Below are 24,590 nucleotides of genomic sequence, written 5' to 3' on the forward strand. Positions count from 1 at the left end.
GGCCGGTACAAATTATTATACTCCCTCTATTCTATATTTATTAACTAAATTTGTGACGCAACACACACCTCTCAAGAAAAATATTCAAGGACATAATTTAAATTAAATTTTTTAGTTTTCATTATTATCTTTTATAAAATTATAAATATAACATTGTAAGTAATTTTATTCATCTCCCAGAAAATATAAAACTTCAATAAATAAAATAAAGAATATAAAAAAAAAATTAAAACAAAAAAATATCAAATAACTCAGTTAATATAGAATTGAGGAAGTATTAGAATATAGTAATCCACTATTTAATTGAGTTTTTGCAGTTTTTCGGAAACGAGACGTAGCCCGACGAAGGGCAATATCGTAAACGTACCCTATTTTTTCTCCGGTATACAGAACCGGGCTTTCATAAACCTTTATGCACTTTGGGGTTTCTCTTGTATCGGCTACTAAGAGCTGCAAAAGAGAAGAAGTGACACAAAAATGGTGAGGTTAACGGCGGACCTGATATGGAAAAGCCCTCATTTCTTCAATGCCATACGCGAACGCGAGTTAGATCTTCGAGGTTTTTCTTCAACCCTAATCTCAACTTCTTTCAACTTCAATACATGGTTCTATACATAACTCTTGAACGGAGAAGCTTAATGTTTCATTTTACTTTGTTACTATGCACAGGTAATAAGATTCCGGTCATTGAGAACTTAGGTGCTACCGAGGTAAGTTTTTTGCTATTTTAATTTTTTCAACTTTTAAGGTTTTTAGTTATCAGGAAGTAGTTTCTGAAGTTTTATATTTTGGTTACAGGATCAGTTTGACACGATTGATTTATCTGATAATGAGATTGTTAAACTGGAGAATTTTCCATATCTGAATCGACTTGGAACTTTACTAATGAACAACAATAGAATTACGCGTATCAACCCTAACATTGGAGGTGAGATATTAGATAGTTGGAAGTAAGTATTGCACTTCAATTATACGTCTATTAACGAGACATTTGTTCGTGTTTTTTTTTTTCGTGATGTTGCAGAGTTTCTGCCAAAATTGCATACTTTGATTATTACTAGCAACAGACTTACGAATTTGGTTGAAATTGACCCGCTTGCATCTCTCCCGAAGCTGAAGTTTCTTAGTCTTCTTGAGAACAATATCACAAAGAGACCAAATTATCGCCTTTATGTCATTCACAAGTTGAAGTCCTTGCGTTTGTTGGATTTCAGGAAAGTCAAACAAAAGGTTGGTTTGCTCATTCCTTCCACCTCTTCAATTAAATGATGTAGGAACTCTTTAAATATGTTCGTAATTCAGCTTGTGGTTTTAGTTAACTTTGTATTTCTATTTGGATTGAACTAAGTGCCATCCAGAATTCTCAAATATTCAAGAAATTGTATAAAATTGTTTACATTTCTTGCAGTTGAATTTTAAAAAGAAACATTGAGTGGGTTCCCAATCTTGAAGAACGTTATTAGCCTTTTCTTCTTTGTTTGCAAAGGCTCCGTCAATTAAGTTGGAGGTGTTTGGTGTGTTTCTGAAGTAGTTGCATACATAGATGAATGACAGACCTTGTAAATCTGTTTGCTAGAATTTTAAATGGAAATGGAGATGACAGATATTACCTCCTTGAACAGGTCAAACCTCAAGATAAGTTGTGCCTAAATGAAAAATATTGCAGGTCTCCTTGAATAATGCTGTCTTTGTGTTTGACCTTCTTAATATGAACTTTATCACTTTAAAAAGCATGTAATTTATCTTAAAGCAAAGGACATGACTAGCTCTCCACATGTATGTGTAAGTACAATGACTATTATTAGAACTTGTTCAGTCCCACATCGGTGGTGGTAGGCAAAATTTGTATATAGTCTTGGACAATCCTCACCTCTTGAGCTAGCTTTTGGGGTTGAGTTAGGTCCAAGATCCATTTCTGTACAAAACTTAAATGTATGGTTAGAACAGTCTTGCATACTTGTCTTGAATTTAATCTGTTGTTTGCTATATGAGACTGCCAATGATTAAATGTTCTTTTTTTTGAGATATTCTGGGATTCGACGCAGAATGTCGACATGTATAATGTTACTAATATACACTCTTTTACTTCTCTATATAAACATACACTCTCTTACTTCTCTATATAAACATACAACTATGTTCTCCAGCAAAAATCTATGCTTGCTCATCTCTTCATTCACTGATGCTCTATATTTGACCAGGTGTTTCTATCTTCATGCTAGAATTTCTAAGGCATGTTCTTTAAATTTGTCTAAAGTGTGGTAATCAAACCTTGGTTTTGTACTTTAAACTGCTGCATATTGAGCTGTCTCATCTAACTTGTTGCTATAGGAGAGATTGGAAGCAAGTAAATTATTTGCATCACAAGAAGCTGTAGAGCAGGTCAAAAAGGAATCAGTGAAGACTGTACCTGTTGAGGTTGCGGCACCTGCTGAGGAACCAAAGGAAGCTCAAGCATCTAAGCCAGTTGCTCCTACACCTGAGCAAATAATAGCAATTAAGGTACAATATTCGGTTATCAGTTACTGTTTCTTCTTACCCATTCTTTCTTCCTCTTCTCGGATGCTTTTCAAGAATTAGGATGGTGGAACAGTTGTTTGGATACATGTTTCTATATTATGAGGGCTGTTCATCTTATGAAATATGGATAGGACCAACCTATTCACTGTCTCTGCACACGAAGTCAACTACTCAATATCTGCTTTATGTTTTTGTTGTGTTCTTGGCTGGCCTTCAGCTGCAAGTGCCAATCACCACCACCGCTGCCAAAAAAAAAATTAACACTTTTTGTCCAGAACTATGAAACAATTTTCTGCGCCTCTAAGGCTTACTAATCAACTAGTTTCAGCAACACAACCGAACATAAAATGAAATATTTTTTTAGAAGTCACTGGTAGGTTAAATAGAGCAGAACAAGTATTTAGAAAAGCAGTATCTTCTGTGGATGGAGGCTACATATTTCAATTTCTTTAAAGAAAGTCATCAGACTCTTAGACATTTCTTGCAGTGATTTATCGGTCTGAGTCAAACAGGTAGCTTTTTATGCTAATAGGAGCACCCTATGTCCGCTGATTTTCTTGCTTATGTCAATGAACCGTTGCCAAAGAGAGGCTAGAAGGAGCTTATACGTATTGGGCTTAATGCACTAAGATTTTCTCATTAATGGTAAATTTGGTCTAATTATGGAATTGTACCTGGTAAATTGAAGCATGATGAATGCCTCTCCTGTCACGGATATGTGTAAAAGAGACCACTCCAGAAATGAATAGAACAGTCATTTCCTTTTGCTGGTTGAATTAATTGTATTTTTTTGCATGTGCAGGCTGCCATTGTGAATTCCCAAACTCTTGAGGAGGTGGCTAGACTTGAACAGGTGATGCATAAAGTTTTGATTTACTGAAATTAGTGTATTTGTCATTTTTCCCCTTATGAAGACCTTGTTCAGATTCCTTTTCTTTCCCTGGCATGTTTTGTGTTACTTATGATGATGTGTAAAATTGTGCAGGCATTGAAGTCGGGCCAGCTTCCTGCAGATCTAAATATTGGTGATCATGATGTTACTGCTAAAAAAGAAGACGCCAAAGAAGACAAGATGGTTACAGATAGCGATGATAAAGCTAACAAGGTGGAGGAAAATGTACCTGAACAGACACCTGATGGTCCTACAGATATGGAGCAGGTACAAATTACTCTCAAAAAAATTTAACGACTATGTCTTCTCTTTTCTTATGTTATACTCCCTCTCGTTTAAGTTTGCTGGGTTTATATTTGCATTAGCTTACAAGAAGAATATCATTGGGGTTATAACATAGTTACATAACTGTTGCATGCTTTAAATTTGGAGCACTGTGCCAGGGTTATGAGAACCGTTCCTTGAATGTTTAATTTATAAATCTCCCAACTTGACGCCTCATTGCAATAGTTGACTTGTCTAATTGTCTATTGCCCTTTTGACTCACTCTGTATTTCAGAAAATTGCATTGTGTTGTATTGTCACCTGATTTCCTCTCCCTGCTTCTCTTTTTCAGGAGTAGATACCCTGGGGGTTATCATGTGTAATTGAGTTGGACATTCAAAAGACAGTACGTTCAGTCTTGCACCATTATCCGTGTAGGAGGAGCGCTTCTTTTTGAAGTGAGGGGATTAGTTAATCGATGTAACTGAAGCCATTGTATTCTGCTGTGTACTAAGACCTTTTCTTGCATTTTGATTCTAAAAGACTCAAGTAGCTGCCAAGTTTAGCAAATCGTAGCTTAAAAGCATCAGGTGACAAAAACTGAATTAGTGTGTGAAAAGTTGTATTAAACAAAAGAAAGAAGTTTGGTAAGCCTTGTCTTTTTATTTATTCTCTTACATGTGATGAACTGAATGGAAGTCTTTGAATAGCTGCTGACTTTATCAAATCGTAGCTTGAAACATGAGGTGATGAGCTGAATTAGTGTCAAAGTTGTACTGAACACCCCAATAAAAAAAGCTTGGCATTTATTGTCACTCTGTGAAAGTTGATGATGTCCACAACGTTAATAGATCGTATATCGATAGCCAAAGCTATCTTGGTTGAAACTTCATGTTCACAATTTCACATTATTAACAAATCTATTTCTTAAAATAGATTTGACAAAATAAGGTGAATCGTGGTTAGCTTCTCTATCTTTTAGTAGAAAAGATTGTGTAGGTTAAATACATGATCAACAATATTATACAATGATCATAAGAGTTTATACATTGTTGAAAGAATTCTGTGGCATGTCTTTACATGTATGAATGGGCTATATCTAAAACTATACAAAAAAATTAACTCATATACAGTGAGCTATATCGTGTTGTTATTACCTTACAATACAGTACAGATGTATCAGATAAATGGATATGCTGGCTTCACCTGTTGGTGACTACTGGATTTCCGTTTGTATCAGACAATTGGATACTCTGGCTTGACTGGTTAACGACGACAGGATTTCCAGATTCATCTAAATGGATCACAGCAACATCACCAGGCTTGAAATCCCCAGAAAGTACAGATTCACACAGGAGATCTTCAACCATTTGAGTAACAGCCCTCCTCAGAGGGCGTGCGCCATAGTTTCTGTCAAATCCTTGTTGGCATATGAGGTCCATTACTGCTTCTGATACCTCCAAACTTATTCCTAATGAAACAAGCCTAGCTCTTACCTCCTGCAACATCAGGTTTAATATCTCGAGCATCTGAAACAAAAAATACAAAGCAGTTACTCACAGTAGCCAATTACTTTCTCAAGATTTGTGCCAGAATAAAAGATCACCCTATGGTCCATTTCAGTTCTCAGATCAATGCAACTTCTTATTGAATCAAACTGGTCATCAAATAGGTTACAAGATGCAGAGGTATATTATACGAACCTGAGGCTTCTCTAGTGGACGGAATACCACTACTTCATCTATCCTATTCAGTAACTCTGGACGAAAGTATGTTTTGAGCTCCTCCATCACTATTGCTTTCATACCAGCATAGGAGGCGGCTGACTCATCTTCAGCAAGCAAGAAGCCGATAGTATTCTGTCTACCCTTTACAATGGCTGTTGAACCCACATTTGAAGTCATAACTATCAAGGCGTTCTTAAATGACACTCTTCTTCCCTGTTGAATCAAGTTCCATAATTAGCAATGCCAAGATCCAAGGATAAATGAATTCTTCAGCTATATTTATTCGAGACAAGTTTCACAATCTATCTCTTGGAATATTTAAAATCAAACCTGAGAGTCTGTTAGGTGACCATCTTCAAACAACTGAAGGAGAATATTGAATATGTCGGGATGAGCCTTTTCAATCTCATCTAGCAGCACTACAGTGAAGGGCTTTCTTCGGATAGCTTCAGTTAGAGTCCCTCCTTCTCCATAGCCTACATAACCAGGAGGCGATCCAATTAACTTGCTCACAGTATGCCGCTCCATGTATTCACTCATATCCAATCTTAGCATGGCAGATTCCTGGGCAACACCAAAAGATACAGTGAGTACATTGAATCCACAAAACCATGTGGAATTAGTCGAGGTGTGCGGTCATCAAAAAATAAAAACCCACAAACCAAGTGATCTTTTAAACAGAAAAAAACAAAAGAAAACAAATATTACTCTAGTTATCTGATGATAAACTAAAAAAATTAGATATCTATATCTCCATAATGAAATCTTATCCCCAATTTTGGATGAATTTATTTCATTATATCTTCGCACTAAAGTCACAAACCATCTAGAACCAAGAGATTCTAATTCAAAGTAATGAAAAGATTAAAAGCACATGTACAATTGAGCAGTAATTTTGATTTATTTTTTCCAAAATACGTGCCTCCACTCTAGGTGACTAGGGACTTATTTTTTGGTAGATAAGGTGATTAAAGACTTCTTAGGTTCTTTCTTATGGGATCGGTGAGGGGGGTGCAAGGATCTACTTAATGTAGCGGATTTTTCAGTTACATACAAAAATGCTATTCGTCATTTCATTATTGAAATGACTGAAGGAATAATCTGATCCTGGCAATGGAAAAAGAGATTTGAAATAATCCAGTAATAAAGCCACAAGTATGCCTAAACTTGAAGTACTTATTAGCGGCCACCAATAATCAGAAGTCATACTACAACAACATTAATTGGTGGTGTCTCCTACACTTCACGTAATAGCCAAAGAAACCTAGAATGACCACACAGCACGGCCTCCGCACCCTTTCCCTCTCTTTTCTTTATTACTTTACGTGTCCAGGACCAGCTAAAACACAATCACCAGATCATAAAATCATAGTTTAATACTTTCTTTATCAAAATAACCACTAGTACCAACAACCTAGAAAATACATCAGCATTAAAAAAAGGTCCTAAAAAAACACTACTGCTATCATCATTACCTAAACACATTGCCATAGAAGTGGCTGGACTACAGCTTTTTGGACAAAAACAACTTCAATGGCAAAACCTTGGTGACTGTCTGGTGAAAACTAAGGCATCTAGGATGAAAGATCGAAGCAGGTTTCTTATCCTAAATTATTCTTCTCAAATTCAGACAAACTAATAAAGGTAGACTTTGTTAGATCAAATTATGAAGCCAGGAATCCTGATCAATAGTTCTACAGTTAGAATTATGGGGAAGCAATTACAATTATAGAGTTTTATATTTCTACTCAATTGTTTAATCTAGAGAGATGTCTTTTTTATGAATAATGTGAAACAATTTATTATATAAATACTTACAGATCCAAAATAAGATGCTGCCAAAGCTTTAGCCAGTTCAGATTTTCCAACTCCAGTAGGACCACAGAAGAGCATTGCCGAAATTGGTCTATTTGGGTGCTTGAGGCCAGTTCTGGATCTCTTAACAGCCCGACAAATAGATGTAACAGCCTCATCCTGACCAACAACCCTTTTCTTAAGCTGCTCATCAAGACCAACCAAAAGCATTCTTTCATCAACTGTAAGCTGCTTAAGGGGAATGCCTGTCCAGAGTGAAGCAACTGCTGCTATATCCTCAGGTCCAACTAATGGGAGTCTAGAGTAAGATCAAAGAATTTAAGTTAATTTACTTCTGATTTAAATTTATGACTTCTGACTATCTTTTTTCTATCATAATGCCCTTTGTGGGACATGGAGGCGGATACGTACTCATGTTGATCAGATGTAGAAGACGAAGCTGGCTGCAAATGAAGTTCACTGTCATCATCCAAACGAGACGCATCAGCATTTTCAGTCAGCTTGCTAGCCAGGATCTGTTAGTAGAGTGGGCACAGGTTCTTGCATTTAGACCACATAAGTACAATCTTTTAACAAGCAAGATCTAAATATATTGTGTAATATTTAAATATAGTTACCACTTCATGCATGGTTTGAACAGCTCTAATTTCCTGCCAATAATCACTAGGTGATTGTGAAAGTACAGATATCTGCTGTTCCTTTCTTCTTTTGTGAGCTTGCATACGAGATTTACTACCAGCCTCATCAATAAGATCAATAGCTTTGTCAGGAAGATACCTATCCGGTATATATCTTGATGATAGTTCCACAGCAGCATTGATGGCTTCCAGACTGTACCTACACTTATGATGCGACTCATATTTTTCACGCAACCCCAATAGTATCTGGACAGCATCCGCCTATATAATTTAGGAAGAGGAATATCTGTTAGGACATTACATACTCACTTGTGCGTACATAGCATAGAGTATTATTCACCTGACTTGGTTCATTAACCAAGATGGGCTGGAACCTTCGAGCAAAGGCCTTGTCTTTCTCAATATGCAATCTGAACTCATCCATGGTGGTAGATGCAATACACTGTTACATGAAAAAAAAATTATGCGCGAAGTCCATAAAATCCAGATTTTAAATATCAAATGATCATTTGAATTTAAACTTCATAATATCAAAGGGTATGCATAGATGGACAACATACATAGGCGTATAACATGCAGATTAAGATATACGAGTGTAAACGGATAACCGCTGTTTTTTCAGCAGGATCTTTTTCTCTTTTTTGTAAATTTCATGTTGAAAGAGAAATTATATTTATAGGAACCTTAAAGACAAGGAGGAAAAAACAACAAGAGGATAAAAAAACATATTCTCAAAGAATACAGTTGAGTTACGCCAACCAACGCCCAAAAATCTAATTCATCATTGCTGAACGAACTATGCATGCACAACTGGTGAACCTTCTTCGCCTATCTATATATCAACCAATAGTTTATTTGACAAGTCTATTACACTTTTTACGTCTAAGAATTGAAGCCAAACTAAATGAACTGCATAGATTAATGCAGGGAACCAGAATAGGAATTACCTGCAGTTCACCACGGCCAAGTGTTGGTTTTAGCAAATTAGCAATGTCAAGACCAGAGCCCTTATTTCCCCGTCCAACTGTGCCAGCACCAACAAGGGTGTGGACCTCATCTATGAATAGAATGATATGGCCTGCAGATTATGTCACTAGGCTTAGCCAATGACAAAAGAATTTAACCAAATTTTACTTCCATTCTATGCTCACCTGACTCTTTTACCTCCTTAATTAATGTAGTCACACGCGCCTCTAGTTCACCCCTCTCCTTTGCACCTGAAATCAATAGGCCAATGTCTAAAGACATTACCCGTTTTTTCTGTGTACATAGCAGAAAACCTCTAGTTAAGTTGGTGCAGTAGCTAGTGGAACAAGAACATAGAGATGCATATTAGATGGCTAAATGGATCAAAGATTCCCAAAAAGGGAAAATCAGAATATGCAATTCATTGCAAAGCCAACCATTAAGAACGCAGGAATATTTCCTTCAGCAATGTTTATAGCAAGCCCTTCAGCTATCGCTGTTTTCCCAACTCCAGCTTGACCAAGCAGAATAGGATTGTTTTTGGTTCGACGGCAGAGTATCTCGATCATTCTCTGAACTTCAGTCTCCCTACCAATTACTGGGTCTATAAGGCCCTCACTTGCACGGGCAGTAAGATCTACACAAAATTGCTCCAGAGCGTTTTTCTCTGCTGGAAAAAGAACTCTTTTGAGATAGTTTGCCAAAACAAAAGTATCAAGAAGTGAGAGGAATCGGACGTACCTTTTGCTTTCTCAGCAGATCTGTCAATAGTTATTTTTCCAGGAAAGGATTTCTCACGTGATCTTTTGAACGAAATTGGGTCTCTACCATCTTTAGCAAGCTCTCCTTGAAGCCTGGAAACTGCCTCAGCTGCCAGACGATTTACATTTGCTCCTAACCTGAAATTAGGTCAGTCTACCCTTCATGCAAATCTTATATGCATTACGTGTAAAGACGACAGAAAGATAATCATATTGCAAGACAGAAGGCATATTACACTCAATCAGGAAGGTAAAGAGGCATATTGACTAAGCTGATTGCATTGTAGAATATAAATTTTACAACACACAAGAAATCAGCATGGATTGCTCTCTCTCTGGTATCTTCTATACCTAGAGAGCCAGAACAGCACTAAATGGAAGTGTATCCAGAATGTAAAATATGGTCCACTTTCTATTCTCCTGACTTCATTCCTAGTATGGTACTATAAGTTGTTTGACTCCGATTAAACAGTCACAGACAACCTTCCGTTCCTCAATTTTAGAGCTATTTTGGATCTCAAAATAAGCAACATTAGCTAATATATCAGTGATCCCAAGACATTTTTGCTGATCAAAAAGCATACTACTTTTGTTCTTACATATTCTCCTCATCCACTATTGCTTGCTCAATCAAAAAACGAACAGCTCATATACAGAAAACAAAAGTACTAGCTGGTAAAATGAAAGATCTCTTGAAGTAACTACAAGTAATACCTCTTGAGCACACGACCAGCGCTGCCATCATCAACAGTAAACAAACCAATAGCAATATGCTCAGGAGCAATATAATTATACCCCATGGTCCTTGAATACTCAACCGCAGCCTCAAAAACCCGCTTGGTACTTGAAGAAAAGGCCACATCAGTAGCTGAGGTAGCTGAACCGGAGTCCTGAGAACCCAATTTTGTTGTATCGTCCTCTGAGTCACCAAGCCATATGCTACGAACAGCTTCACGGGCCTTATCAATAGTTATTCGAGAACCAAGAAACCCACCAGGACTCCGATCCTCCGCGATAAGACCAAGTAAAAGGTGTTGGGTGCTCACCATATCTTTACCCAAAGCCTTTGCTTCCTTCTGGGAGAACATCACAGCTTTAATCGATCTCTCAGTAAATCTCTCGAACACCCCCGACACAATATACATAGAACGCTTGATTTTACGATGAACGGAACTGCTGGGTCGATGAGAAAAGGAAATCCCAAAAAGGGTCGAACTAGAACTGCTAGTACTACAAGGAGCAGAAGCAGTAGCTGTGGTAGCAACATGAGAAGAAGAAGAAGGATAATATGGAAAAAGGGAGAGAACACTTTGACATCTCCTATGAGGGTACACAGAAACATATCGATTGAAACTGATAGTAGAGTTGACAGAAAGCGGAGAAGAACACGATAACTCCATTGAAGAACACCCACAAAATTCTACAGCTAAATATAAATTTCAACTAAAAATCAAAAACAAAAAGCAAGAAAAAAAGAAAGAAAGAAGAAGATGACGAAATGGAAAGTCAAAAGGCAAGATGAAGTACTATTTATAAGGATATACAAACTGTGTATTAATTTATATATATAAGAAAAGTTATGTTAAATTTCTTTGGAGGAAAAGTTGGAATCGGAGATTGGAGAAGACAACACGTTAAAGGCAAGTTTTTTGGTGGAAAAATAAAGGAGAGAAAATGTGTTAAATTTGTGTTCAAAAGAGTCTGTGCCCAGAAAAAAATGACTTTTCTCTTAAAATGCCAAAACCTGTCTTTTTTTTGTACTACTGCCAAAATGAAAAAAAAAAAGAAAAAGAAAAAGAAAAAGAGAACAAATTGTATTTTCCTGTTAAAAAATTGATTATAGTATTATTTTTGTGATAATATATAATATTACACTAAACAACTCACACAATCTATAGTAATATAATTGAAACGTATATATTAAGTAAATTTTAGACTTCAATATTTAATTAAGTTAATATATTAATGTATACTTTCAAATCAATTTGAGATATATGTCCTTCAACTTTGGATGAAAATAAGTATATACTTAAATTTGAATAAAGTTGAACAAATAGACAAACATAAATGCTTCGTAGAATGTGAATTATCATATAAGACGTATGTATTTACTTAATTAATTCTACACAAATTTAAGCTTCTACTTAAACATATTCAAATTTAAAGGAGAGGAAATTTTTAAAAAACATATTTATATATTACACTTATTCATAATTTTTTTATCAAGTAAATTTATATATATCTCTAACTATATTCATCATTAAATAGTTGAGTGTTGTTTACTTCTTAATAGTATATTTTTTATTACTACGATCATGTTGGCTAATGTACCCTGAGGTCCCCAGGGTGGGGTCGGTGTGAATAGGGATGGAAATATAATTAATCGAGAGGTGTTTATATCAATTCAATATATGTATATGTTTCTAGATTTATAATTTATTTTATTTAATTTTAATTAATTAACATATAATTTATTTTATTAAATTATATAATAATAAAAATTACATTAATTAAATATAAACATTCGTATATTCTGTACGAATAAATTTTTTCTTTAATTAATTAATAATAGAATCCATTAGGAGCACGCAATTCTTTGGACACAATACAGGAGAAAAAGAAGCTTACGGAAAGGATGGCTTCTTTCCTTATTAATCAAAAAATAGAAATTCCCATTTTCCAGAGGCTTTCACTTTTGGACAAAATATGTCCATTTTTATTTCTCTATACACATTTTAAAAATGATATTTAAGGTTTATTGGCTTTCTTATAAATTTAATTAACTTCTCCAAATATTACTTGTTTATATTTATTTTTTTATTTTGGATAAGTAACATGTTAGCTTTAGATAAAATTAGGCATAACTTACGTTATAGGTGTATTGAATAGTTCAAGTACCTAAACACTTGATGAAAGTTTATTTAAAATACTACATGTAATTCCTAATTTAAGAATTTTGGTGTCAAAAGCTCCATTCATTCCATCCGATGTGTCATCGCATTATTGGTCTACCATGAGCCAAAGAAAATAGTTGATTCTTTTCACTTGATCAAGTCAAACAAAAACGTAAGCAAGATACATGAATGAAAAGGGCTAATTTTGAGTTTGACATGGCACACCACTAACAACTTGTTTGGATGATTGTTACATTATTAGTTCAAGTGAAATGTTTATTTTGATCCTTTCGTTATATCATACTCCCGCTCCTTTCATTTTATATGTAAAATAGTTAATCTTAATTTGTCATTCTCTTGTGAGTTATTAGTTTTGAAAATATATATTTGATCAAGTAAAAAAAGTTAAATAAATGATTCATATTTATTGATTAAATTAATTTATCAAAATAAATTAATTTATATTCATTAATTGAAAATTTAATTCCAAAAAAATTAAATAAGAATAGAAGGGTAAGGTCACATCATTTCTTAATGCAGTGCAAAATAAAATTATCAACATATAAAATAAGACGGAATGAGTATTAATTCTTATTATTTTTATGTGTTATCTCACTTCATTTCTACTTATTATTATTTAATAATTTAATTTTATCATTTATTACGTATTCTATATTTTTATATTAGCTCTAACATGTACATTGTCTCTCTTTTTTTGAGTAGATTTTCTTCACTATGTAACAACAAAAAAAACTATAAAAATCTATCCATTAAAACAAATACAATACACTAATTTAATATATGATCATCTACACGGCAATTCTGCTAATTTCCGTTGGTGTTCAGATGTCGAACAATACCCTTTTGTACTTGTTTTTATATTTAATCTATTAATTGCATAATACTAAAATCAAATAGCCAAAATTCCTTACGTGTTAGACCATTCCTCTTGCTTGCCACAGCCCCACAAGAATCATTTTTTCTTATTCATTTATTTTGGTCGATAAGAAAGCAAATTATACAGGAGTTTGTTTCTTAAATACCACTACTGATGCTGAAAGTCAACTGTAGCAAACCAGTTCAAGAAACTAAAATCAATAATTGTATAAAATATCTTCCGACTTACCAGCATTGATGAAAATTGAAGAATTTTGCAGTAGCACATTTAAATAAGTTTTACCTGAACCGAGGATTTGATGAAAACATTTTCTTTTGCTACGTGAAATAGCAGTAAGGTGTACATCCACTCCGCCCGGATATGTTGTTGTCTGCAGTACCAAATTTAAAGAAAAGGTGGCAGATTTTGACATCTCAGGTCAATGGTAGAAAAATCAAATAAAAGAAGCTGTCCAAACAAACGTCCTCAACAACCCTTTTTATGTTCATAAATGACTTGTACATTGTCATTTTCTCTACCTTTACAAGTACAATGATACATGTATTTTTCACATCATCGAAACTATATTATTAAACACTCTCTTTCAACTATAATCATACAACAATTTAAATATTCCACACCAGTATGTGACCCCCTAAAGTAATAAGAAAGGGAGACGTTGAACTTTGGTATCATCAAAATAGCTTGTACCAACCTGCCCCAGTATATCTAGTCCTACATTATTCTACCTGAATGTGATTCGGTATAAGATTCTAACAGATCTCTTAGGAATCAACTTGACTCCATAGTTTCTCAGCATAAGCCTTTTCATCTTCTTTCTCCTCAACAACAAATTCAGTAGCCTCAATTACTTCCTCTTCCTCAGGAATTTCTTCCTGCATCCACTCGTCCGCCTCTTTTGCTGCCTCAAATACATCTCTCCGGCGCTTAGTTTGCTCGATCAAAGCCTCCCTCATCTCCTGTGGGGTAGCAGGCTTGTCTACCGGTCTGTATTTTGGTGCAGGCACAACAAAGGGTAAGACTATATCATCTAAGTTCGTCCTTTGGTTTATCTTGCCTTGAGCATCTGGAGGGGGAGTAATGAATAGGATACCTAGTTCATAGTTAGAGACATGAAGTCTCGAACTTAAACTAGAATAACTTCTATTTGCATTGATTTTCTTGCCAACTAAACCAGAAACCTGACGCCCCCATGCAGCTTCACTGAAATTGTGTGATCCACTATAAACCCATCCGAAGGACGGTGCATCTTTCCTCGATTGGAATCTTCTTCGAGCAACCTGCTTATCTCTTTTTTTGTTATTAGGACTTCCAAGTGAGTACTGAACATGAATAAGAACTCATTATTAAAATCCACAACTTGACACTATTCTGAACTAGAGAAATTGTGAGAGTGGGTGGAGCAATGTGAGGTATGGGTCTTTGACAGACAATGATGATTTGCAGGTAAAAAGTGTCACTACCCTATTCCTCGAGCCGTGATGGCACCTAGTATATCCCACCCATAGATAAATCAACCCAAAACCCAGAACAACTAGTAGTGGGTAAAAAGTCAGAAACAATAACAAAAAGAAAAGAATAAGGCAAGCCAAAATAATACATACATAAGAACTGAATCCCTCCCAGAAGCCAAAAGTACAGAGTCATACTAAGAGTACAAGTCCCAAAAGTGAACCAACAATAGTGACAAAGAAGTTAAAACTAAGTTGATAATCAAGAATCAAGTGTAAAATTTTAATGACTTGATATATTATTTAGTCATGTTTTGCTACTGCTAAACAAAAAGTTGGGCAATATACATTAACTGTAATTTTCCTTGCTAAATTTTGTCTTATATTTTCTTCGATCTTTTTTTTAATTATATCATGAGAAAAATTATGAATTTCTGACTATAAATACTTCCTTCAATAGATAGAACTACGTAATGGATTCACAATATCTAAAATCTATTTCAGATTTAGTCAACTTTGACTTTCTTACAAAAAGAACGCAAGTAAATAAAGAAAGAAATTTAGTGATGAACAATTTCTTTCCTCTAGAAGTCCGCACTAAATTTTTTTCCATATTTACTTGCGTTCTTTTTGTAAGAAAGTCAAAGTTGACTAAATTTGAAATAAATTTTAGATATTATAATGAAGTCTATTATGTTGTTCTATCTAATGAAGTAAGTATTTATAGTCAGAAATTCATAACTTTTCACATGATGTAATTTAAAAGATCGAAGAAAATATAGAGCAAAAAATTTAGCAAAGAAATTTACAATTAACGTATATTGCCCAACTTTTTGTTCAGCAACAGCAAAATATGGCTAAATAATATATCAAGTCATTAAAATTTTACATTAGATTCTTAGTTATCAACTCAGTTCTAACTTCTTTGTCAATATTGTTGGTCCACTTTTGGGACTTGTACACTTATTATGGCTGGCTCTGTACTTGTGACTTCAGGTTCTGGGAGGTATTCAGTTCTTATGTATGTTTTTCTTTTAGTTTTCGTTATTCCTTTTTGTTATTATTGTTTCTGCCACTTGGTTTCTGTCTTTTTACCCACTACTAGTTGTTTTGGGTTTTCGATTTTGGGTTAGTTTACCTACTGGTGGGATATAGTAAGTGCCATCACAGCTCGAAGAATCGGGTCGTGACAAAAAGGCACTCTATTTGAGTCTGGAATATTCTGCTCAATTCAATTATTTAGTTTCCTCTGCTGTTAAAATCAAGAACGGAAACTAACAAGTCTTCTGATGAGATTCATACAAAAGTCTAAAAAGACTCGTCTATTTTTCCAATAGAAACCAACATGGGATAAAAGAGTACCCAAGATAAGATAAGCATAAACATCAAGTAGAAAATTGGCAATGGCATATCAACCACCCATACGACAATAAAACCCCTAATTGAGAGTTAAAACGAATGCAATTAGCATCAGGATTTTCCCAAAACGGCAGCACAAGAAATTAGCAAATAAAAACTTAGACCGCTAGTAGCAATTGGAAAGTCAGGCATGACAGAATTTAACTTGGTTTTATATCTCAAAAGGAATTTTGTCTGCAAAACAGCGACATCAGATAGTGAAGCAGCAATTGGACATTTTGTATAGAACAATAACTGATTTTCTCATTGTTCCTCAATGGAAAAACAAGCAAAAACTATTTCATGTAGCATTTTCAAGCAGACACCCAGTTTTTAGAAGAATCCTACTCTAGGGACAAACATAATTAACTGTCAGGCGCGTATAATAGAAGAAATAATCCAACGGTGTTCTGGTAGCTTTTACCTTGACATGCATGGGATGCCCAATTCTGTCGCCAGGATAAGGAACAGCATCATGCAGAAGGCCCTTAGTTTTCAACCGATGCCAAGTTTTCTGAGAGACAAAATATCAAGTAAAACCTTTTACTTAAGTTGGTGTAAATGATTGCTCAATAACATGATAAGAATGAGGAAATGCATTCTTCCAGTTGTCAGGCACAATCATTTTTAACAACATACCCATTGTAATTCCACAGGTGGGGTTCGGGAGAGTAGAGTGTACCCAGATCTTATACCCCTTGGGATGTAGAGACACAATAGTTTTTCTTTAACTAAAATGAGAAACATTGTTTAAGGACTGAAAGGGGAGATCAAATTAATCTACCTGTGAAAAGCACAATATGCGTCTGGATGCCAAGATTCCACTGCTCGCATTTTTCACTCGTTCAATGGTAGGAAAAATAATTCTAATAGATGGGTTCCTCAACTCTTGGCTCACACTCCAGCAGCCCCACTGCCAGAAAAAGTAAGGACAAACTCTGAACCTGATAATAACATATTACTCAAGCCAAATCATTCAATTTTGTAATGGCTACTCACATCTGGATCAGACTCCTCTGATTCAGTGAACCTTGATGAACGCTTCCCAGCTGCCGTGGAAAATGCAGCTAAAAATTTTGCATTGATGGCCCCAATCGAGGATGCTCCTTAACAGCAAAGATAATTATAAATGATAAAACTCAATAAATTTTGCAGGACTGAGCATGATAATCATCAAGTAATCATGAAACACTCACCAAATACAAAATCAGTTTCTAAATGTTCCGGCCATTTGAACTGGCCCAACACCTGAACGCAAGATGCAACGGAAGGAAATGTGAAAGTCCGTACATAACTGTTATAGATAAAGATGTTATCTATCAAACAAATTATCTGTCGAACTTTATGTTCCAGCTGACTGTTCCCCAACTTTATATCTTTTGTATGCTTCTAGGTCTGCTAACCAAGAAGCTACAGCTCACTGTACACCTAAAATACCAAACTTAGGTTCTTCAAGAAAATGATGCATATTAAAATGCTTGCCTTTTTCATTGTGAGATAACCATAACAGGTCAACATACTCTTAGTATACTTGTAAATGACATACACCTGGCAGCTCAACAGAATTGGTGTCTACATAATGCTAGTCAAACATTTCATAGGAATTCACAGAAAGAGTGAAGTCTTCAAATATACAGCAATCATGTGCAAAGTGCCATGTTTTAACCAAACACCACCCTACAATCAGACTTATCCAATAACCGCTAGATAGTTCAAAGAAAATTTGAAAAACTTGTGAAAGTGATGGTTATCTTGAGAAAATTGTGAAAGCAATGGATAATTTGTTAAGAATAAATACTATGTTGTGCCTAATGTCACGGACTTACAGTTTTTGCTAAAGCTCCGTGAGGCGCTTGACAACTTACTCACTTTTCTTGCAAGCTCTTGTAAGAGCAAGCAAGCCCTTTATGAAGATCACAAAGAGAATGAAAGGAAAGACTTAGAAAGAACAAAAGAGTTTTGAAGAAGCCTTTTGTATTAGCTTTAGAAGATTGTTTACGATGATTTACAACTGAATGGCACCTCTATTTATACAAACACCTAGGGGCTAAATACTAATTTACAATAACTTTACAAGTCCCTAAATTATTTACACTTTGGTCCCTTTCTAGAATTATCTACATTTATTAGGGAATTCTAAAGCTTTCCTAGAAAATATCTAGTCCTTCTAGAACTCTCCAAAGCCTTCTTGAAATATCTAGGGGCTTCTATAGTTTTCTATAAACCTCTCCAAACTCTAGACGCTTCCGCCCCTATCCAGATGCAAAATCTTACTGAGAATTGGCGGAACGTGACACTAAGCTCCATTAGCTGTTAGACCATGATATCCAAGGTAAACCATCACTTGAGCCCAAAAAAAAGCCCAAGCAGAACAAGGTAACACAGAAAATTTTCTTTTGTGATGTTAATTAGTTCTGTTTTATACTATTAACTTGATTACTGTCTACACAACCGCTACACTTAGGGTGGCAACATGAGAGAAGCATGGATTTTAAAAGCAACATTTATCACAACTACAATGCAGTGCCCTTAAGCCCATTGTTGAAAACTATATGGGGCTGACACAAAAACGGTGACCAGTAATGTCCACAGGCCCAAGACATATTAGTTATTTTTAAGTGCACCGCTTGAGAATCAGTTTAGATTTGACATATTGTCCGACCTTCTCAGAAAATTACCTCTTGAAGCCGCCAGATTCCCCAACACCTCTGAAGCGATGCAATTAGTGAGCAGATTGCAGAAACATTTTCAGCTCTAATAACTTCTGCAATGACTGAAAGGGATGGACCCTGCACGTTATGATCTCAATATGACTCTACTAGACACATGAAAAATCAGTTCAATAGAATAATCTAGAAGAGTACCACAGATGAATACCTGTGATACATGCAGTATCAACTGTACTTTGCTGGCGCTTCCCTCTAAAGCAGCTCTAAGAACTTCACTTGGGAAAATATATGCAGAAAACACAAAAATACCACTGTCCGAGAGTGGCGCAACCCACTTCGCATAATTCTTCGGAAGAAACCCAAGTTGAACACATTCTATCACACAATAAAGCAAAGAATAGTTTCAAAATTAATAACCGGAAAATAATTTGGCAATCAGAAAACCACAAAAGAAAATATTCAAATCTATGCACTATATGATTTAATTGTCTGCCCCTCTTACAAAGCAACAAAACAGTAAAATACTAATGAGAACAAGACTGAACACTTCATAAAAATAGGTCAAAGTGATATGTGGAATCCAGCTCTTACTAAAATGTTATCATCTGAAACTAGTTCTAGATTTTATCCTTCAAGTCACTTTGACCATTAGCATGTCACAGCCACCACCGGTATTTATAATAAACTCGCCTCTAATTAAAGGAATTGAACATGAAAAAAAGAATTGTTTGACAGGTAAAATTCTTGGAAATCAAACTGATCCTAGTGAAGATACTTATCATTACATCTCAATACAGATGCCACAAATAAAGTATAAATCGTGCTACTATTCAACTATTTATATACGAAGTGTTAAGTAATTTACCCCCTAAAGAAAGATCTTCAGGATTAGGAACATGAATGCTAACAGCATTTGCATCGGCTGGTATATTTGGGTCTCTCTTTAGAATAACCTCTGACATCCCATATACATCTTCACCGCATTTCCTAAGGTAAGTTGCAAGTTTCTTCAGCCGTGCTCCATTAAGATCCGCTGAAGTACGGAAGAGATGACTTAAACCAGCCACTGATGCTTCAACAGAACCCACTGACTGACATAACTCTGGTAAACAATCACCCTACAGTATTACGAGTAGTGCACTTCAAACTTCAATTCACCAACCATACCCCAATAAAATGCCTCCAGGTTATAGAAGTGCTAAAAAGAAAGAAAGCACTGAAGAAATATTTAACAAGTGGAACCATATACACGAGGGAATTTACAAAACAACACGGCTCATGAGATACGTAAGCCCACAAAAGAAGAACTTCTTTTCTGCTTATGTCAGAATTTTAAAATGGGTTTTATTCAGACAACTGGTAAACAGATTTTCTTAACATAAAACTCGAATGTAATGGGTGGATTTATTCAAATAATCTGCAGATGTATACCTTTTTCACCCTCAATCAACAGGGAGCTGTTCCAAATTTAAGATAATAGAACACGTAAACTAACACAATTGTCGGGAGAAACTCGGACCACTCTAAAATTTTATTCCCCAAGGGCTAAGGCAATGAAAACTATCACTCTTTTCTACAAGATTGTATGTACAATTCCTTATTTTGAGAAAAATTATATTTCTCAAATATCAACATTAAGATTGTACTGTCAGCTTGTCTTACCCATCATGTCTACAAAAGCTGGACACATGCATTCGCAGAGCCATGATTGGGTAAATGGAGATCACAAACATTTACATTATTTTGGGGAAAACATAGAGAAAAGGAAAAGAGATTGTATTGCTATTCAAGCAAAATTCATCAGTAATTATATTAATATTGATGTGCAAAGGTATCCAAGACATATTTTTCCCTGCACATCCACTGGCAATATCTTGTCTTACATGTACTGTTTATTAACACCACAAAGCACAAGTATATGTTAGGTGTAAGCTACAAACGTAAGAAGATCACTGTACTGAGACTTTCATGCAGTTACACACATAGGAATTGCTTTAAAATCCTGTGCAACACTACAAAAACATCATCAGTGTGACTGAAAATAACAATTAAATCAGGCACTTTACCATAAGAAAGACATGTAGAAACACTAAATCAGACAAGACACAGATTCACAAGGACAGAGGGCACTGACCCCTAAGAAATATTTTGGTTTGGATATACATGGAATGCGACTTGTGTGGACTCCAGGTACAGAGGCAACCAGATAGCCAACACTTCCTTTAAAGTCATAGTTTGTCAGCTCCAGGATCCAATGTGCCTGACTAGGTACATCAGCTACCAAAGAGGCCATGAATCCAGCTAATTGAGCAGCAAAATCAGATACCAGATGTCCATTATTTCTCACTGCAGAAATTGGTGTGAATAGTGACAAGTAATCTGGTATATCCAAGCGAGGGAAATCCTGCCACCAGATTGTGTTTGTAACTCTGCACCACTGCAGCATTTGAGTTGAAAACATTAGTACATCTGGACAAAGACAATTCATAGAACAAACACTCAGATGATTAACAAATATACATATGATATACGGCCCTTCTTAACCTATTTTGAACCCTCGGAAAGAACGACATGTCTAGATTACTACTTTCCAAAGTTGGGGACAATCTCTAATCTACTTTTTTCCTTGTTCAAGAATATCTGATGGACTCTTAAATCCTACTTTCCAGCCACTTGACGTTGCAGGTGTACAAAATTCTATATGCTCAATAAGGCAAACCTTGCTATTAACCATTTTGTGAGCACCAAAATCTTGTTCTTTTTCCTCTTCTCAATTTATTTTAACGGGTTATCAGGATTAACAAGAGTACTGACGAAAAAGGAAAGATGAAGAGGAAAAACTGAATCGCTAGGTGACTTGGTGCCAAAGTAACATGTTCCTTTCAAGTTCACATATTAATTTAATAGGTCATAAGAGAGAATGAGTTCATTCACACAAGACAACACAGAGGAAAGGTGATTAAACAAGCACCTGTCCTGCCACCAAATTAGCAGATGTGACCACAACACGGAGACTATCTCTCCTTTGCAACACAAGCAACTTTGGATGATGGCAACCAATGCCTGATTTCCTCAGGTCTTGACCAAATGCTATCACCTCAGGAAACGGAGGATAACTGCAATCATTAATTCACGTGATCAAAAGTTGTCTGTTGGTACATTCCTAAGCAGTTTAAGAAAGTCGACCATTTCTAGCACATGCTCCTGATAGCATACCATTTGCGAAGCAGAGTGGAAAAGAAAGAGGGGGAGGGGGGAGGGGGATGTCGACCTACACAGCAACTAGGTTTGGAAAATCTGGGTAAGGCTTTGAGCTTCTTTTATCAGGGCTCGAACTCCAACATCTTTCAGCATTGTGACAAGCAATGGTAACAGGTAGATCAGCTGGAATCTCGCAGTACGACAGAAACCTATAAGAAAAGGTCCATTCAGAATAAAAGAAAAGGACCACATGCAGTCCGGACATATACATGTATTCCAAGTTATATAATTGGCTATATTGACTATGTATAGTCAGTTGCCTTATAAGCTTCAAGGAACCCTATCTTAAACAGAAGATAATTAAAATGCAACCAAGAAAGTCTGACCTACCACGGTATATCAGCAGTAAATGTCGCAATAAATAGTTGTTCAAGATTCTCAATTGGATAAAGAATCTCCGGCAATGATACAGAATTAGGATCTTCTGGAAAATTTGGTGGCCCTACACTAGCCAGTCGATTCAATACAAACCTCTTTCCTGGAGATGGAACAGCACGAGTTCTGTCCTCTTCTTTCATTGTCTCACCAAGAAGACCGAAAACCTCCTTGCTTATAAACCTCTGAGATAAATTTTCCTCTATTCCAATAGCATTGACACCATTCTCATGAGATGCTCCATCATTATTGACTTGTTTTGCTCCCTTCTCATCGAGATGACATGATTCCACCTCAATAGCAAGTGCAACATCTTTGAGGAAATCAGATTCCAAATCCTGGACAGGTTCACCCTCAACAAGAAATACCTCTTTCCTACAAGCTTTTTGACCAGAATGTACTCCATGAACACTAGCCCCAGGGAAATTAAAATCCTCATTGGCTCCAATTTTACCATGACATCTAACTCCCCTTTCATAATCAAGCACGACACATTTGTGGATACGCGACAGAGGATGGTTGCTACTTAATATCTCCCTACACATATTCAACAACACATTTGCTTTAAAAGCAAGTGCATAACTTCCACACCCAACTGGAACACAATCTGTGGTTAATACATCATTTTTTCTAACTATATTCCTATCACCAACCTCCTGAATAAATACAACCTTTTGCAAACAAAATCCTATCTGTAATCCCATACAACAGATCCCTTGACTTCCACAACCAAGCGAAACTTGATCACCGACGCAAATCTCCACAACCTTGTCATTTGCAACTCTAACCCCATTAATAAACACCCCATTCAGCGAAGTCCTAAACTTAGTTGAACCAAAAAATAACCCGTCACACAAGTACAATTTCTTATTTAATGGATCAAAGAGAATCTGACAATGAATATTACTGACTCGATGGTCTTTGAATATAAAATCACAGCGGTTGTAATTACGGCCAATAGAGTAAGGTTTATAGGGTTGGAGACGTATAGTATCAGAGGAAGAACCAGTAGTTTTTTGAATTAGAGGAATTCCAAGAGTTTTTATATGTAAACATGTTGAATTTAACACATTTTCTTTAGGTTTCTTGCATGGAAGAAGTGAAAAATCGAGTCTATGGCGTTTCGAATTCGTAGGGTAACTACCATCTGAATACAATTTCATGAATGAAATAGAGAAAATAATAATTATCAATTGTATGAAAAAACATGAATAGTGAACATAAACAATTACAAAGAATTGAAATCTAATTGCAAAAAAAAAAATTATAAAAAAAATGGAAAGAATGGTGAAACCTGAAGCGTACAATGGAAGCCAAAAACTGTTCTTCCTTGTTCTAATTGAAAATTTCCCTCCAATTTGCTATTTATAAAAAATTTAATGGGCTTTTCTCAATTACTGGGCCTTCAACTATCTTAATTGGGCCTTGTGACGCTGATAACCGGAAAAGACTTCGGAGAAAACTAGGGATTATTTGCACTTTTTTTCTCTATTGTTTTGTGATTTTCTTTTGTAAATTACAAACAAGAAATATAGAGTTCATGTGTATTAGAGATTTATCTTCTAATTTTCAAACTATTTACTATGTCTCAATTTATCTTGGTATAAGTTAAACTTTTAATAATATTCTTTTTTTTGTGTTTATAGTTTTATTGATTGATGTGGGATATATCTGCAAAACACATATACTAAATTAGAAATATGTGATAAAAATTCTAAATGATAGAAATATCTATTTGCATATTAGGAAAATAATTAATAACCTAAAAAGAGTAGTGAATCGCAAGACTTTATTTGTAGTTTCCTATGTCCTCCTCCATTTCATTTTCTATTTTCTTTTATTAAATAAAAAATAAAATTGGTCTTTCTTTTATATAAAATAAAATCATAAACTCCTATATCTAATAGTATGAGATCTTGTGCATGGACGTTTTCTTTAAGTTCTCATTCTATAAAAAGATGATCAGATTTGTTTTTTAAAAATTCTATACGTAATAACATAATTCATACATACTATTTTGTTAATTTTATATATATATTTATCACCATATATCTCATATAT

At 35.3% G+C, this 24,590-nt stretch overlaps 3 protein-coding genes across 4 annotated transcripts; 1 reads left to right on the forward strand and 2 right to left on the reverse strand.

The window, feature by feature from the left end:
- Positions 1–284: 284 nt before the first annotated feature.
- On the forward strand, positions 285–4,327 carry LOC101248760 (U2 small nuclear ribonucleoprotein A'). Its single transcript, XM_004235819.5, has 8 exons — positions 285–559; positions 670–710; positions 799–928; positions 1,025–1,230; positions 2,332–2,502; positions 3,323–3,373; positions 3,506–3,679; positions 4,029–4,327. Exons 1-8 carry the CDS (start codon positions 478–480, stop codon positions 4,032–4,034), a joined length of 861 nt encoding a protein of 286 aa, XP_004235867.1. The 5' UTR covers positions 285–477; the 3' UTR covers positions 4,035–4,327.
- A 345-nt stretch (positions 4,328–4,672) lies between these two features.
- On the reverse strand, positions 4,673–11,466 carry LOC101248184 (chaperone protein ClpD, chloroplastic). Of its 2 annotated transcripts, none has more exons than XM_010320381.4 (12): positions 10,298–11,466; positions 9,564–9,721; positions 9,260–9,489; positions 9,008–9,116; positions 8,804–8,934; positions 8,197–8,298; positions 7,836–8,117; positions 7,630–7,733; positions 7,222–7,516; positions 5,734–5,967; positions 5,380–5,616; positions 4,673–5,205 (listed from the first exon to the last, which is right to left on the reverse strand). In XM_010320381.4, exons 1-12 carry the CDS (start codon positions 10,981–10,983, stop codon positions 4,879–4,881), a joined length of 2,895 nt encoding a protein of 964 aa, XP_010318683.2. In that variant the 5' UTR covers positions 10,984–11,466; the 3' UTR covers positions 4,673–4,878. The 2 variants fall into 2 exon arrangements, with proteins under 2 accessions (XP_010318683.2, XP_004235865.2); XM_004235817.5 differs by having other exon boundaries at positions 9,260–9,492.
- Positions 11,467–13,837: 2,371 nt separating this feature from the next.
- LOC101248663 (uncharacterized) lies at positions 13,838–23,856 on the reverse strand. The gene is made up of 13 exons (XM_026030169.2): positions 23,824–23,856; positions 22,485–23,348; positions 22,169–22,303; positions 21,865–22,009; positions 21,028–21,330; positions 19,759–20,011; positions 19,102–19,268; positions 18,903–19,013; positions 17,421–17,472; positions 17,224–17,330; positions 17,009–17,137; positions 16,649–16,738; positions 13,838–14,697 (listed from the first exon to the last, which is right to left on the reverse strand). The coding sequence occupies exons 2-13, from the start codon at positions 23,231–23,233 to the stop codon at positions 14,140–14,142; spliced, it is 2,799 nt and encodes a 932-aa protein (XP_025885954.2). The 5' UTR covers positions 23,234–23,348; positions 23,824–23,856; the 3' UTR covers positions 13,838–14,139.
- Between the last annotated feature and the right edge of the window lie 734 nt (positions 23,857–24,590).

Source organism: Solanum lycopersicum, chromosome 3 (genome assembly GCF_036512215.1).
Source record: "Solanum lycopersicum chromosome 3, SLM_r2.1".
Lineage (NCBI taxonomy): Eukaryota > Viridiplantae > Streptophyta > Magnoliopsida > Solanales > Solanaceae > Solanum > Solanum lycopersicum.

Excerpts from the sequence above, each read along its gene's own strand:
- LOC101248760 (XM_004235819.5), top strand. The coding sequence starts at position 478 with ATGGTGAGGTTAACGGCGGACCTGATATGGAAAAGCCCTCATTTCTTC. Across the intron at positions 560-669 it reads ACGCGAGTTAGATCTTCGAG|GTAATAAGATTCCGGTCATT; the intron begins GTTTTTCTTCAA and ends TACTATGCACAG. Across the intron at positions 3,374-3,505 it reads AGGTGGCTAGACTTGAACAG|GCATTGAAGTCGGGCCAGCT; the intron begins GTGATGCATAAA and ends AAAATTGTGCAG.
- LOC101248184 (XM_004235817.5), bottom strand. The coding sequence starts at position 10,983 with ATGGAGTTATCGTGTTCTTCTCCGCTTTCTGTCAACTCTACTATCAGT. Across the intron at positions 7,517-7,629 it reads TCTACATCTGATCAACATGA|ACTCCCATTAGTTGGACCTG; the intron begins GTACGTATCCGC and ends ATCTTACTCTAG. Across the intron at positions 5,206-5,379 it reads GTCCACTAGAGAAGCCTCAG|ATGCTCGAGATATTAAACCT; the intron begins GTTCGTATAATA and ends TTTTTGTTTCAG.
- LOC101248663 (XM_026030169.2), bottom strand. The coding sequence starts at position 23,233 with ATGGGATTACAGATAGGATTTTGTTTGCAAAAGGTTGTATTTATTCAG. Across the intron at positions 20,012-21,027 it reads AACCAAAATATTTCTTAGGG|GGTGATTGTTTACCAGAGTT; the intron begins GTCAGTGCCCTC and ends GTAATACTGTAG. Across the intron at positions 14,698-16,648 it reads GGCATCCCATGCATGTCAAG|TACTCACTTGGAAGTCCTAA; the intron begins GTAAAAGCTACC and ends ATTCATGTTCAG.